Source organism: Nicotiana sylvestris, chromosome 9, assembly GCF_000393655.2.
Source record: "Nicotiana sylvestris chromosome 9, ASM39365v2, whole genome shotgun sequence".
NCBI lineage: Eukaryota > Viridiplantae > Streptophyta > Magnoliopsida > Solanales > Solanaceae > Nicotiana > Nicotiana sylvestris.
In genome coordinates this window covers 59184241-59200610 of record NC_091065.1, presented here as the reverse complement: position 1 = coordinate 59200610, position 16370 = coordinate 59184241, and the positions used below count along the sequence as shown (strand labels likewise).

Below are 16370 nucleotides of genomic sequence, written 5' to 3'. Positions count from 1 at the left end.
CATGTGATTGCAATGAAGATGAGCTTGCATTTTAATTTTCTGGCCTTCAAAGTGTAGCATGTCAGGACCTGCATATCAAACGAGCTCCAGGCATTGCCATAATACTTCCAGAATGGGCATGTGAACATGCCAATACCACTGAAAAGTGTCATAACATTGCCTAGAATACCAATGCTACAATAGAACCAGTTGCATATTGCTTGCATTACAAACCAATCTCAAGTACTACCATAACATCTCCAAGTTGGCATGTAAACATGCCAATACCACTGGAAAATGCCGTAACAACACCTAGGTCATCAATTGAAAACAACAAACAACTGCCGGATTCCTGTAAGGTTGTACTATTTGTATCTTTTGAAATCAGTGTTAATAGTTGCAAGTTTGGAGTAAAGATTATAACTCCTTGTGATCCCATTTGTATAAAAACCAACTGCCTACTTTTATGAATTGTTCCATACACCCCTAGTTCACTACCAGATTGATCATGATACCATGCTAATATCACTGGAAAGTTAGTAATATACAGAACCAAATACCAACTAGACAATAAGCATCAATAGACATTTTATTAACATACCTAGCCATCAATATGGTGCTTTTCTTTTGGCTATCCTATCCCTCAGATTAGGAATTTGTGATTTATCCATGTTGATCAGCCTCCTCCCTACACTAGGCAGTTCAGAGAAGGAATGAACATGAATTGTACCTGCAAAAGAGAAAACAAAGTTAGCTAAAAAATCTACCACAGTGTTTCCCTCCCTTAAAATATGTTGGAATATCGCATTGAACTCCTCCTTCATCTCCTTAATCCCCTTAACCTCTGCCACAATGCACTATGGAGGATCCCATTCTCTTTCTATGATCTTCTTCATCCCAAGTGAATCAGTTTCTAGTATAAGAGGATGTAGTCCATCTCTGACTGCCCTTGCTTCAACCACTATATTAGTAGTTTCCTTCAGTTGTTGTGCCCTAGCATACACCAAATCTCCTGCATTATCCCTCACACAAAAACCTGTAGCACTAGGACCAGGGTTGTCTCTTGAAGCCCCATCTGTATTACACCTGTACCATTGTATGGAAATTGCCATGCTACTCTTTTGGTCACAATAATAGGCTTGTATCCCTCTAAGTATGTGATTATATTCGGCCAAAGAAAAGGCATACGAGGCAACCAATTGTACCTAGTCTTTGCCAAAAAATATAGTGTCTTGTTGCTCTCATGGATAACTCTATGAACTGAAACTGATCCCCTATTCATGTTGGTGTTTTCATCTTCCATAATTCCCAAGTTATAATTGCTGGAGTTGCTTGATATAGTGATTTCAATTTTAAACAACAATCAGCATTCCACCATGCCCTAATTACCTGCTTCACTTGAATCAATGGAACAATAATTCCGGCTGCACCTAGAAATGTTCTCCAAACCCTAGTAGTTGTAGTTCGTGTCAAGAATAGGTAATCAAATGATTCCTCCTGAGGGTTTTGACAACACCAACACCTTGACATATATATGTAGCCCTGCCTTTTCCATATGTCATAAATGATCAGTTTCAACTCTATAGTCTCCATAGGAAGAATGATATCTTAAATGGTAAGCCCTTGATTCACATGTTCTTAAATTCCAAATTTGGATTTGCCCTATGCCTCACCAATTGCCAAGCACTGCTCACAGTAAATTTGCCTGAAGTAGTAGGTTTCCACCAAGGTGTATCCCAGAACCCATCACTGCCTTCAAACTGTACCTGTTGTTTGATGTGATTTACAATTTCTTCTGGAAATGTTTGGTCTATCAGCTCCCTATCCCATCCATCTTCTTGCCTCAATTCATTAACCTCTTACAGCTCCTCATTAATGAGAAAATCTGGAGGTACTAGGTGATATAAAGCTCCTAGACCTATCCAGTTTTCATGCCAAACATTAGTGGTTCTTGAATTCATCTCCTACCAGATCTCATGCTCCACTTCTTGTCTAGCGTTCAACATTTGCTTCTAGATATGTGATCATTTCCTAAATTGTACAAATGTAGGCAATTCCTTTTTGCAGTATTTGTTCCACATGAAATTTGACCATAGAGATTTTGTGGTCCTAAATCTCCATCATAATTTTGCAAATAGGGCCTTGGACACATCAAATAATGTTCTTCGGTGGATCCAATACTGATAGCATGTGAATAGGCATAATCTGAAGAACACTGCTTATCAAGGTAGCCTTTCCTCCAAAAGATAGCAACTTTCCTTTCTATGAATGTAATTTTGCCTTCACTTTCTTAATAAGATCATCATAATAATCCTTTCTTCTCCTTGTATAGAATATAGGGCACCCAAGATATGTAAAAGAAAATGCACCTCTAGAGAATCTTGTGATATCACCAACTATTTGGAACAATGCATTGGCTACCTTAGAATGCATATAGTATGAGCTTTTTGCTTTGTTGATCAACTGCCCTGAAGTCTTCTCATAATCATTCAATACTGCCATGATCTTCTTCAATGATTCTGGATGTGCTGATGCAAAAATGATGTTGTCATCAGCATATGCAAGATGATTTAATGGATCAGTCCACTTTGGCATCCCAAATCCTACAAATGATTTGTCCTCAAACAGCTTGTTTAAAGATCTAGATAGCACCTCAGTAGATAAGATGAACAAGGAAGGCGACAATGGATCTCCTTGCTTCACTCCTATAGGAGATTTGAAGAACCCTGAAGACTGGCCATTCACCAATACGGAATACCAATTATTAGACAGTAGACTCCATATCATGTTGATAAAGTTTTCAGTAAATCCCATTTTCCTTAATACATGTAGCAAAAACTTCCATAAAACTCTATCATATGCCTTAGTCATATCCAGCTTTATGACAACATTGGCAGGCTTGCCTCTCAATCTTATGTCAGTAACAATCTCCTGAGTGAGTAAAATGTTCTCAAATATACTCCTCCATTTCACAAATCCAGATTGGTTGGGTGATATTAAAGAAGGTAGGGATTTCTCCAATCTATCATGTAGAACTATGGACAATACCTTATTGATGGAATTACTCAAATTTATAGGTCTTAAGTCTGAGAAAGTCAGCACTCTAGGCTTCTTTGGTAACAATACCAAATTAGTATGAGTGATAGACTTAGGCAAAGCAATACCTCCATAAAAATGAAGTACCATATTATGTATGTCATAGCCAATTACATCTCAGCATTCTTGATAAAATAGTCCAATAAATCCATCAGGACCACTAGCACTATCTCCACTTAGCTCAAATACTTCAACCTTGACTTCCTCTAGGGTTGGAAATCTACATAATTTCAAATTTTGCTCTAAAGTTACCATAGAAGGTACATTATCAAGCATTGAAAAATCTGTGGGATCACCTTCATTAGTGAACTGTCTTTGATAAAATTCAACTGCAGCATTGGCCATTTCTTCTTGCTCTTCTAACCAATTGCCATCTCCATTCTGGATCCTTTTCAGTTGCAACTTCTTCCTTTTACCATTGACATGATTGTGAAAGAAATTGGTGTTCCTATCACCCTCAACAAACCATGTCATCTTACCTTTTTGCTTCCAGTATTGCTCCTTTATACTCAAGTATTTCTTCAATTCTGCATGGGCTTTTTGAAGAAATATTCTGTTCTCAATAGTTGGCTCCTCCTCAAATAGCATTTCCTTGACCTTTACAATGTCTTCTAGGATAGCTAGCTGCTTGAAAATGTCTCCAAAGTTGTCCTTGCTCCATTTAGATAAAGCTGCCTTCACTTTCTTCAGTTTATGCTTGAACATTAGAAATGAATCTCCAATGAAATCCGCCTTCCAATTCTGCTTCACCACCTCCTTGAATGTAGCATGTTTTTTCCAGAAATTCAAGAATCTGAAAGGCTTGACAAAGCTTGTAGTTTGCTCCCCACAAGTCATAAGCAATGGAGAATGATCTGAGTATGCCCTAATAAAATGTTCAACTTCAATTGTAGGTAGCATATTTTGGAATGGAAAATTAACAAATATCCTATCCAATATCTTGAATATACACTCATCATTAGGCCTTCCATTCCACCATGTAAAAGGACTTCCTTTATAACCTTGATCAAACAACCCACAAGAATTGATACAGAATGCAAAATCCTCATATTCAAGAGGATGAACTGGTAATTCCCCTATCTTTTCATCTTCATATAATGCCACATTAAAGTCCCATCCTACTAACCAAGGAAATTCCATATCACTTTCCAGATAGTATAGGTTATCCCACAACTCCAATCTCTCTAAAGATGAACACTTTGCATACACAAAGGTTGTCATGATATGCTGCTATTGTCGTGGTGAAATACTTTGACAGTCACCTGTTGTTCAATTTTCACAACCAATTCCCACTCCACCGCATCATAAAAAAACAACCATATCTTCCCATTCACATTTGAAAAGGCAGACTCCATATTTAATCTTCTCATATACCTTTGTATGTAACCTTTTTTCTGTAATGACTCCATCAAAGCAATGACAAAAAAATTGTGCTCCCTTTGCATATTAATCACCCAAGGAAAGGCATGTTGAGTATTGACTGACCTAATATTCCAAATCAAGGTCTTGATCATCATTTCGTTTGTGAGGCTGCTCTCCTGGGCATGATTCTTAGAGCTTGAAGTGGTTCTTTAGTCTGAGTCAGCTTCTTTGTCTTCTTACCTCCCTTTGCACTAGTTCTAGGGGACAAATCAACATCCCATGCTATTTGCTTGAAATTTCCAGCAATTGACTCATCATCTCTATCACGACCCAAATTCTACTAAGGGTCGTGATGGTACCGGACACCGCTGTTAGGCAAGCCAACCATACTTAATTAAATTCTCATTTAAATAATTTTGAAAACCATGATTCTTCCTTCAATTTTACTAGTAAAAGATAATCATTTCAAATCAGATATGAATGTTAAGAAGTTAATACAAGATACCCCATAATCATCCCAGAACCCGATGTCACAAATGCATGAGCATTTACTAGAGAATGCAATAAAATACAGTAACTGTCCGGAATACAAGGGGACAAAAATGAAAAATACAGTAAAATACTCTGAAGGGGACTCTGCTGGCTACAGGTCGTCTCGATAAATACAGCTCACCTAAGTCTACGTATCAACCATGCCGCTATGCCACTAAGCCACTAGCCACACTTGAACCTGTGCAATAAAAATGCACAACAAGTGTAGTATGAGTACGAAAATAACGTGTACCTAATAAGTATCCTGTCTAATCTCGAAGAAGTAGAGACGAGAGGTCGAATTCGACACTTACTAATGGTCCAATGATAATATAGAAAAAAATGTAAGAAATTCATGGATTTCATAAAGCAAAATTTAACTCATAAAACTGGAAAGCAGGTAAACAACTTCTCAAATAATAAAGGATTTCCAAAGGTTTACTTTTCATTATCTTTATCAATTTATCTCTGACCAGGAAGGGGCAATTATTAATATTTAAAATTCTCAAGCAAGCAATACAAGCATGCACATATCATGCCGAGGTCGTACGACCCGATCCAACTATATTTAAACTGTGCACTGCCAGAGGGTCAAATGGCGCGAACCATAGATACATCTATTTAATCTACCGAGGCGTTCGACCCGCTCCAAAGTTTAACACATACAGACAATCAATCAAGAAGTCAACAAGGAATAATTATCCAAAAAAAGACAATTCTCTTTTAACAATTTTATAAAATGAAGTTTAATCCTTTTAGAAATCCATTTACCAATTCGATAGGATTTAAGCAATTCAACTGCCAATAAGATTACAATTATTCCAAGTATAGCATGCTTTTGGGTCCGTGACTACCCGGACTTAAACATAATAGTAGCTACGCACGGGCTCTCGTCACCTCGTGCGTACGTAGCCCCACAAATAGAAGCACATATCCAATTAATTCACCTATAGGGACAATCCCCTCTTACAAGGTTAGAAAGGAGAATCACCTCGCTCCGAAGATCCGTAACCGGTATTCCACGCCCTTCCGAAGACTCGAATCGATGCAAAAAGCTCCATTAGCCAATGATTATGCAAATCCATTAATATATGTTCAGTTACTCATTACAATCCAATTTATAACAATTCCTAACCCCGATCGAAAAGTTGACAAAATTTCCCTCGAGCCCACGTGCCAGATTCCAAAATATTTCAAAGATAAAGTTTACCCATGAACTCACGAACTCAAATATATGATTTTCTCCTAATTTCATACCCAAAATCGTGGTCAAAATCCAAGAATATCGATTTTCTAGGTTTTCCCTCAACCCCAAGTTTCTACCAATTTTCATGCTCAAATCCGTAACAAAACCATATAATTAACTCATAAGGGGTGAAATTAACTTACCTCATGGTTGATGATGAAATCCCTCTCTTGAAGCTCTCCAAAAATTGCCCAAACAAGAGTAAAATGGCCAAGACCCTCGATTTTAAAGAACCTTACTGCTTCCAGCAATTTCACACCTGCGTTCACACGACCGCTTTTGCGGTTCCATAGGTGCGGCCCCTCTACCGCTCCTACAGTTTCTCTCCGGGCTCCCCTTTTCCGCTTCTGCGCCTCGACTCCCGCAGGTGCGGTCCCGCTTCTGCAGCGAGATGACCGCATCTACGGTCCTTACACTTCCAACCCAAAATCACATCTGCAGCTCTCCTGACCGCTTCTGCGGCTTCGCACCTGCGGCCCAAGCCTCGCAGGTGCGGTTACACTAGAAGACAGCTGTTGCACTTCCTCTTCCAATTTCTAAAATTGATCCGTTAACCATCCGGAATCCACCCGAGGCCCCCTAACCCCAACCAATCATATCAACCAGTCCCAAAACACATTACAGACTTGCTAGAGGCCTCAAATCATATCAAACAACTCTAAAATCATGAATCGACCCCCAATCTAAGCTTAAGGAACTTTAGAATTTCAAACTTCTACATTCGATGACGAAATCTATCAAATCACGTCTGATTGACCTCAAATTTTGCACACAAGTCATATTTGACTTCACGGACCTACTCCAACTTCCGGAATTGGATTTCGACCCTGATATCAAAAAGTTCACTTCCGGTCAAACTTCTCAAAACCCTTCAAATTTCTATCTTTAGCCAAATGACTCCAAAATGACCCACGGACCTCTGAATTCACTTCCGATCGCGCTCCCAACACCAAAATCACTATACGGAGATATTCCCAGACTCGGAATCCCAAACGGACATTGATAACACTGAAATGCACCTCAACCCAAACTTATGGAATTCTTCCAAAAATGCTACTTCCACAATAGGTGCCGAAACATTCCCGGGTCTTCCAAAACCCAGTCCGGACATACGCCCAAGTCCGAAATCATCATGCAAACCTGCTGGAACCTTCGAATCCCGAATCTGAGATCGTTTACTCAAAAATCTAACCTTAGTTAATTCTTTCAACTTAAAGCTTCCGAAATGAGAATTCTCTTTCCAAATCAACTCCGAACTTCCTAGAATTCAATTCCGATCGTGCGCTCAAGTCATAATACCTGAAGTGAAGCTGCTCATGGCCTTAAACTGCTGAACGACACGTTAGAGCTCAAAACGACCGGTCGGGTCGTTACATTCTCTCCCACTTAAACATGTGTTTGCCCTCGAACGTGCTAAGAACTACGCTGGAGTTGTTCGAAATCACTGTTTAACACCTCGAGCACCTACCCATGCTACCATAACTTAGTTGGGCACCTTAGCTTGATCAACCTGAAGATATACTTTCACTTAAGCGAATAAGCCTTAGAGCCCAATTCCAACATCCAGAATTCTCTGCCAGGCCTGTTTCCAACATACGAACACTGTATCAATCACCACATATTGTACCAGAACATGACTGCATACCTTTGCTAAATTCACACCTTGCACTGCTTTATTCACAAAACCACAATAATATCCTCTGATAACAATAGTCGAAATTTCCACGATCCTGTTGCTCCCATTGCACTTCATGACATACATAGATCTTGCTCTAAATCTTACAATACCTCCACGACGGAAGAGACATGTAGAAATTCATAACCAACTGCTGAATCAACAAATCAGTGGGTCCATACATCTGATAAGAACCATCACCTCATTCTGAACCAAATAATGGTCTTTGCTTTTTAATATACTTCATATAATCCGATTGCACTGATCCTAAACCCAATGATCTCGTCTCACCCAGTACAAACTGATCAGGCAATAAGCCACCCAGACATGATCAAAAGTCTCATATGATGCCACAATGTGCCAATAGGCTACCAATTCGAACGCGATACAAAAGGAAAATGAACTCTGAAAAGGAAATCCAATTACCCCGTTCGCGAATCATACATGCGACGCGATCAATATAATTAAACAAACACCCTGCTCGCGAATCATACATGCGACGCAGGCACACAACTAATATGAGTTTTCCTTAGAAAGATATGAAACAAAACATATAAAAACAGATATAGGAATCTATACTCAACATCACACTGTTGCGGCGTGCAACCCGATCCAAATAACATACCCATGGCGGTGTGCCACCGTTCCACACATAGAATTCATATAAGGAGATATGCATCGAGCTAAATTGCTCATCACAACAAAATACCCAATATTGGTCACAAGCATGCTATGTGCATAATACCATCCCTGGGGAGACATATAGCACCATAAGCTATAAAACTCAAGCACGACTGAGGTGCAATATATGATCTGAATCTCAAGAGCCATCCTACTCATATAACATCATCTCTACACGGAACCTCAACACATAAGAAATTCACCAAGCCATCTCACAATTCACATGGAGCAATATATCATTACATGAAATAGCTGACGACGGAATAATACCCCGACTACTCTTCCATAAGGAGTATTGCTGAAATGAACACATCTGGCTTGATATAGAACCCATATTCACATTTAAATCCATCCACAAACCTCAAACAGATTCTCATCGCACTGAAGTAAGCTAATAACCTTTCAAAGGTCCATCATAACTCCCCTTTTCTCATAACACACAAGAACAACCATCATAACCAGAGTATTCCTCCACAGTCCACAACCCAATAAACCGAGTGCCCTCCAGGCATCAATTCTCAATTTAACGACATCACTACAATCTTCACACTGGGTTTAACTCTTCAATAAATCAAATGGCTACATGCCACACTTATACAACCTTCCCATGGGGCACTCTCCCATAACCTTCCGTAACAGATAACAGGTCGGTACATCCAAACCACCGGCCACACTAACGCTGAAAAGCGATCAAGAATCCTTAACCAGGATGCAAAGCCTTTTTCACAAAACACCGATCTCAGGTGACGCTGAAGACAATACCAACTTATTTTAAACATCGAAACTCCTTTCCTGCTCATCCGAGCTCGTGACATCCTTGTCAACACCTAACTGCAACCTTGATCCTCACTTCCAATTCCATACCACTCACTGCACCCAACATGCCAATATATGATAGAACACGATTTTCATCATAACTCCGGAACCACTAACAGATTAACACTTCATCATATAAAAACTTTTCACTTAACTCACTTCAGGAAAACCATAGCAGCACGCAGGTGAATTCTCATAACCGTAGAATATGCAAATCTCTAAGTACTGGTCTAAGCCATCATAGTCCTTCCGGGATCTGCCTACACATAACAAGCCATAATAATAGAATACTTCTAAATAACATCAATTACGGCGGCCGACAAGCCTCACACGCACCGTCACAAATTACTTGCATAACTTGATCACGCTGAAGGAACTGATCACTACCACCAATATACCAATTCAACTATGGCTAACCAATCTATATCCTGCCAATTTATCCTTGATTGCCTTAGGAATAATAATAACTCCATTCAACATATAACACACTCCATCCGCACTCATCCCGAGTGACCTTGAATCACGAGACCATGCTGTCTCAAATCCCACGAACCATTTTATACCTCCCAAATGCTACACTGCAAGTCAAAACATCATAGAACATTCTGGGCCTGTTCTCATAAGCTGCTACAAAGCCTGATTCTTAACCGTACCTATAGGCTCGAAATCATTAGGCACCACACTTTACCCCTTTGAATCCACTAGGACCGTTGTTGAGAGCCACCCGTTCTGAATTGGCCCCAAATATAATCAACTCCATCAATCTTCTAGCACATGAATACCCTCTCGATGAAGCACCCGGCAGAATCACTTCCCTCAAAACCCACATCTATACAAGGCATAAATCTTGATTCCGTCCCTAAGTCTGAACATGAGCCAATAAGGCCAACCATAGCACACCTTTAACAATTCCTTTTCTCAAATTACCACTTATGTTCTATTCCCATAGCTGAAAGAACCCATCAATATGCTAATAACCAGAAACCTCGCAAATAGTTAATCATGCAACCCAATCATAGGCGGTGGGACTCTCCCACTTAGCTTGAAGCTACTATTATACAACTATGGAATTCACCAGGATTCCTTATCTCTTATTGACATAACCTTGCGCAATCAACAGCCAAAATTCTCGGAATCTTTCTGTAAAACCCTTTTTTATGCTCTGAATCATCAACACATTCGCACGACCGATCTCTTTGCTGTATAACCAATAGAATTCTTCGTAGAAGCTTCACCAACCATATGACTGCCGATCTGCTCACTAGAGATAACCCACCTGTTGAATTTATGTGCTGACATCTTCCAACGCTGGTGCAGGGGTACAATCACTACGACATCAATAACCTATCCTGAGTCCGAGCTCACTGTCTAGATGCACAAGTCCATTCACCCCTCGTGGACATCAATTAAATGTGCGGCAACATCCTTCCAATTCAAAGTTATGTTGTATCCTTCTTCATGTCAAGCAACTCTTTTCCGATATATCAAATCTCCTACCGCATAATAGCCCATACTTCAAATTAAATCCGTAGACCCCAATCACTAAAATTTCCAAATCATTCCAAACTCTCCATAAGGTGCGCAGTCATCCTACCACAAAGCCCATATGCAACTCCGCCACTCTCCCACTTTGGCAGAACTCACCCTTTTAATCGACTACTCGACCTTTGTTTCTTATACCTGGCCTTCTAGAAATTTTAACCACCATCTGACACTCCCCATATGTCCTTTCTCATCCTCTACTGCTCAGTTGTTGCCTTAATAAAATCTAACTTCATAGCACTTGAACCCACAACATGTTACTAACTTTAAACCTTTCCGAAGATCATCACTCTCGAGCCGTCAACATTAGAAACACCGATTCAATCCTGAACCACCGCACCCCGCGATATCTAACAGTCGTTTCTCCAATATTATTTCACAATATCTTACCCCAAAGGCGAATTGCAGAAGATCATAACACCGACAAACTTAACACAACAATCGAGGACAAAGACACTATATCGCAGATGAAAATTCCACCACGCTCGAAAATACCAAGTCTCGATGCTCCATCACCCTAAATCTGGACATTCATAGGCCAATTCCTTTTCCTCTGCCAGAAATGAAATATCAGATCTCTGAATCGTGCACTGAGTGGACTTCTTTTCAAATCATTCACCGCCCCAACACATAGGCGAGTATCCTATCATCAAGTCAATACTGTGCGATAACCAACCCGTGAGCATCATAGCAACCTGTGCATAGCCTCCAAGCTCTTAGAAGCACAACTATCGAGCCGAAACGATAGAAAAATCCTTCCGCAAGGTGACGACAATAGCCCAACCAACTATACCGGGAGAAACATCCTGCACCACATCTGTGGTACCATTATAATTCTTCAATTCTCGATTTATAACAAGCTGTTCGCGTCACATAAGATTGAATAGGAAGGAAATAAAAGCATAAGTCTTAAGGAATTAAACCGCACGATGAGGAATCAAAAAAGGGAAGTGCTCCTAACAACCTTGTAGCCTCTCGAAGATAAGTACAGACGTCTCCGTACCAATCCGCAAGACTCTACTAGACTTGCTCATGACTCGTGAGACCTAAGTGAACCTAGTGCTCTGATACCATGTTGTCACGACCCAAATTCCACTAAGGGTCGTGATGGAACCAGACACCGCTGTAAGGCAATCCAACCAAAATACTTAATTAAATTCTCATTTAAATAATATTGAAAACCATGATTCTTCCTTCAATTTTACCAGTAAAAGATAATCGTTTCAAATCAAATATAAATGTTAAGAAGTTAATACAAGATACCCCATAATCATCCAGAACCCGGTGTCATAAGTGCATCAACATTTACTAGAGAATGCAATAAAATACAGTAATTATCCGGAATGCAAGTGGACAAAAATGAAAAACACAGTAAAATACTCTGAAGGGGACTCTGCTGGCTGCGGGTAATCTCGATAAATGCAGCTCACCTAAGTCTATGTATCAACCACGCCGCTATACCACTAAGCCACTGGCCACACTTGAACCTGTGCAACAAAAATGCTCAACAAGTGTAGTATGAGTACGAAAACAATATGTACCCAATGAATATCCTGTCTAATCTCGAAGAAGTAGAGACGAGAAGTCGAATTCAACACTTACTAATGGTCCAATGATAATATAGAAAAAAGTGTGAGGAATTCATGGATTTCATAAAGCAAAATTTAACTCATAAAGCCGGAAAGCAGGTAAACAACTTCTCAAATAATAAAGGATCTCCAAAGGTTTACTTTTCATTATCTTTATCAATTTATCTCTGGTCAGAAAGGGGCAATTATCAATATTTAAAATTCTCAAGCAAGTAATACAAGCATGCGCATATCATGCCGAGGTCGTACGGCCCGATCTAATAATATATAAACTGTGCACTGCTAGAGGGTCGAATGGCGCGAACCATAGTTGCATCTATTTAATCTACTGAGGCGATCAAGAAGTCAACATGGAACAATTATCCAAAGAAAAGCCAATTCTCTTTTAACAATTTTATAAAATAAAGTTTAATCCTATTAGAAATCCATTTACCAATTCGATAGGATTAAGCAATTCAACTGTCAATAATATTACAATTATTCCAAGTATAGCATGCTTTTGGGTCCTAGACTACCCGGACTTAAACATAATAGTAGCTACGCACGGGCTCTCGTCACCTCGTGTGTACGTAGCCCCCACAAATAGAAGCACATATCCAATTAATTCACCTATAGGGACAATTTCCTCTTACAAGGTTAGTAAGGAGACTCACCTCGCTCTGAAGATCCGTAACCGACATTCCACTCCCTTTCGAAGACTCGAATCAATGCAAAAAGCTCCAAAACTAGCCAATGATTATGCAAATCCATTAATATATGTTCAGTCACTCATTACAATCCAATTTATAACAATTCCAAAACCCGATCGAAAAGTTGACAAAATTGCCATCGGGCCCACATGCTCGGATTCCGAAATTTTTCGAAGATAAAGTTTACCCATGAACTCACGAACTCAAATATATGATTTTCTCCTAATTTCATACCCAAAATCATGGTCAAAATCCAAAAATATCAATTTTCTAGGTTTTCACTCAACCCCAAGTTTCTACCAATTTTCATGCTCAACTTTGTAACAAAATCGTATTTAACTCACAAGGGGTGAAATTAACTTACCTCATGTTTGATGATGAAATCCCTCTCTTGAAGCTCTCCAAAAATTGCCCAAACAAGAGTAAAATGGAGGAAAATGGCCAAGACCCCCGATTTTAAAGAACCTTACTGCTTCCAGCAATTCCGCACCTGCGGTCACACGACCACTTTTGTGGTTCCGCAGGTGCCGCCCCTCTACCGCTCGTACGGTTTCTCTCGGACTCCCTTTTCCGCTTCTACGCCTCGACTCCCGCAGGTGCGGTCTCGCTTCTATGGTGAGATGACCGCATCTACAATCCTTACACTTCCAGCCCAAAATCGCATCTGCGGCTCTCCTGCAGGTCCACACCTGCAGCCCAAGCCTTGCAGGTGCGGTTACACCAGAAGACAGCTGCTGCACTTCCTCTTCCAATTTCCAAAATTGATCTGTTAACCATCCGGAATCCACCCGAGCCCCCCGGAACCCCAACCAATCATACCAACTAGTCCCAAAACATATTACGGACTTGCTCGAGGCCTCAAATCATATCAAACAAAGCTAAAATCATGAATCGACCCCCAATTTAAGCTTAAGGAACTTTAGAATTTCAAATTTCTACATTCGATGACGAAACCTATCAAATCACGTCCGATTGATCTCGAATTTTGCACACAAGTCATATTGGACATCACAGACCTACTCTACTTTCCGAAATTGGATTCTGACCCCAATATCAAAAAGTCCACTTCCGATCAAACTTCTCAAAAACCTTTAAATTTCTATCTTTAGCCAAATGGCTCCAAAATAACCCACGGACGTCTGAATTCAATTCCGATCGCGCTCCTAACATCAAAATCACTATATATAGCTATTCTCAGACTCTCCCAAACGGACATTGATAACACTAAAATACACCTCAACCCAAACTTATGGAATTTTTCCAAAAATTCTACTTCCAAAATAGGTGCCGAAATGTTCCCGTGTCTTCCAAAACCCAGTCCGGACTTACGCCCAAGTCCGAAATCATCATACGAAATTGCTGGAAACTTCGAATACCGATTCCGAGGTCGTTTACTCAAAAATCCAACCTTAGTCAATTCTTTCAACTTAAAGCTTCCGAAATAAGAATTCTCTTTCTAAATCAACTCCGAACATCCCAGAATTCAATTTTGACCGTGCGCTCAAGTCATAATACCTGAAGTGAAGCTGCTCATGGTCTCAAACTGCTGAACGACGTGCTAGATCTCAAAATGACCGGTCGGGTCGTTACAATCTCCTTCCTCTTTCATTTGTTGTTTCTCCATGAAAGCTATATCCACAGGTGCCACATTGTGTGTGACTAAGTCATGTAATGTCTGCAAAGGTGACTTCAAAGGTACATTGACCCGAAGCTGTATAATCTGATTAGAGGCTGATGCACAAGCCAGTGGCATTGGTTTTAAAGCTCAAGAATCCTTTGTTACAATAGCCTCATTTTAATTAATCTTATCATGCTTCTCCAAAGCTCTTACTGCCTCTTGCATCATCCTAAATTGTAGTTATAAACACTGCCCATATTTGGGTTCACTGTAGACAGTTTCCCAGTTTTTACTATTTCATTAGGATCATAGGTCTTTCCATCAACTGTTCCTTGATTTACCCTCACTGTATACTCTAAGGAATTAACATTAACATTGTCAATCTTCTCCTTTCCCAAAACCACCACCGGATCACCCCTAGAATGTCCAAAACCTGAGCAGTGTTTCTAGGGTTTATTATTCCATTGCGAGCCTTCTTCCTTGTTGAAGCTATGATTGATCCTCCAGTGTTTCTAGGCTCTTCTTGTGTTCCTGTATTAGCTCCAATTAGTTGTATAGGTCGATGATTATTTGTCTCCTCAAAATCCTCAACCCTAATTTCCAAAGAACTAGGGTTTACTAAAGACATACTATTTCATTTGTCTACTTGTTCTAGCTGTGTGTTGCCCCTTTGATAATCTACCCCTTATAGACATGTGATTTTTGACCCTCCCCAAGATTTTTCATATTTTAGCACGTAAATATTTAATTTAGGCATAATATAGCTATTTCAACTCATTTTTACTCTTTTACTTTATTTTATCACAAGAAAATGAAAATTACAAAAAAATAGTTTCATTAATGTTTTGTAGTCATTTTTAATCTTGAAAAAATACCAAAAAATAGTTTTGTTTTAACGGGCAGTCTTATTTTAATAATTATTTTTATTTAAGTAGGGTTAATTAATATTTTTGTAATATTTCTATATGGATAGATTTTTAGTTAATAAAGCTAATTTTAAGCAAAACTAGTCATAAAGGCCCATAATTCCCAGACCCATAATCCCTAACCTATAAAAACCCTATAAAGCAAACGACACTCTAGACCTACACGGAGATCCCTACACACACTAATCAGCGGTTCCTATGAATAAAAGCTAATGCCTAAGAGCTGAAAAATACAGAAAGGAAAAGCCTAGAACCCTAGGGACATACAACGCCGCAATACACATACGAACCCCTCCCCCTGAAAATTCTTCTTCTCCATTTTCCAAGCAACAGACCTAAGCTTCAGCCATTACTACCAAAATCCTAAAGAACACCAAGCCTTGACCTACTTTTCCATCTCTTAACAAAAACAAGTTCCATCTCCCACAAAAAATGGCAGTAAAATCCATTAAAAACAAATCCAAATCCAGCCAGAAATCCCAACGAACCAACATCCTTTTGGCAGCAAATTTCAGCTAAATATCAGGTCCAAAATCACCCAAAACCTACAGCTGAAGTCACTATAAAAATGCAGCAAAAACAATCATCTAAAGCACCCTGTTCATCAGCAAAAATCATCT

General features: G+C 39.5%; 1 protein-coding gene across 1 annotated transcript; it reads right to left on the bottom strand.

Annotated features, from left to right (window-relative positions):
* Nucleotides 1-3192: 3192 nt before the first annotated feature.
* LOC138877633 (uncharacterized) lies at nt 3193-4296 on the bottom strand. The gene has a single exon (XM_070157258.1). It carries the CDS (start codon nt 4294-4296, stop codon nt 3193-3195), a length of 1104 nt encoding a protein of 367 aa, XP_070013359.1.
* Between the last annotated feature and the right edge of the window lie 12074 nt (nt 4297-16370).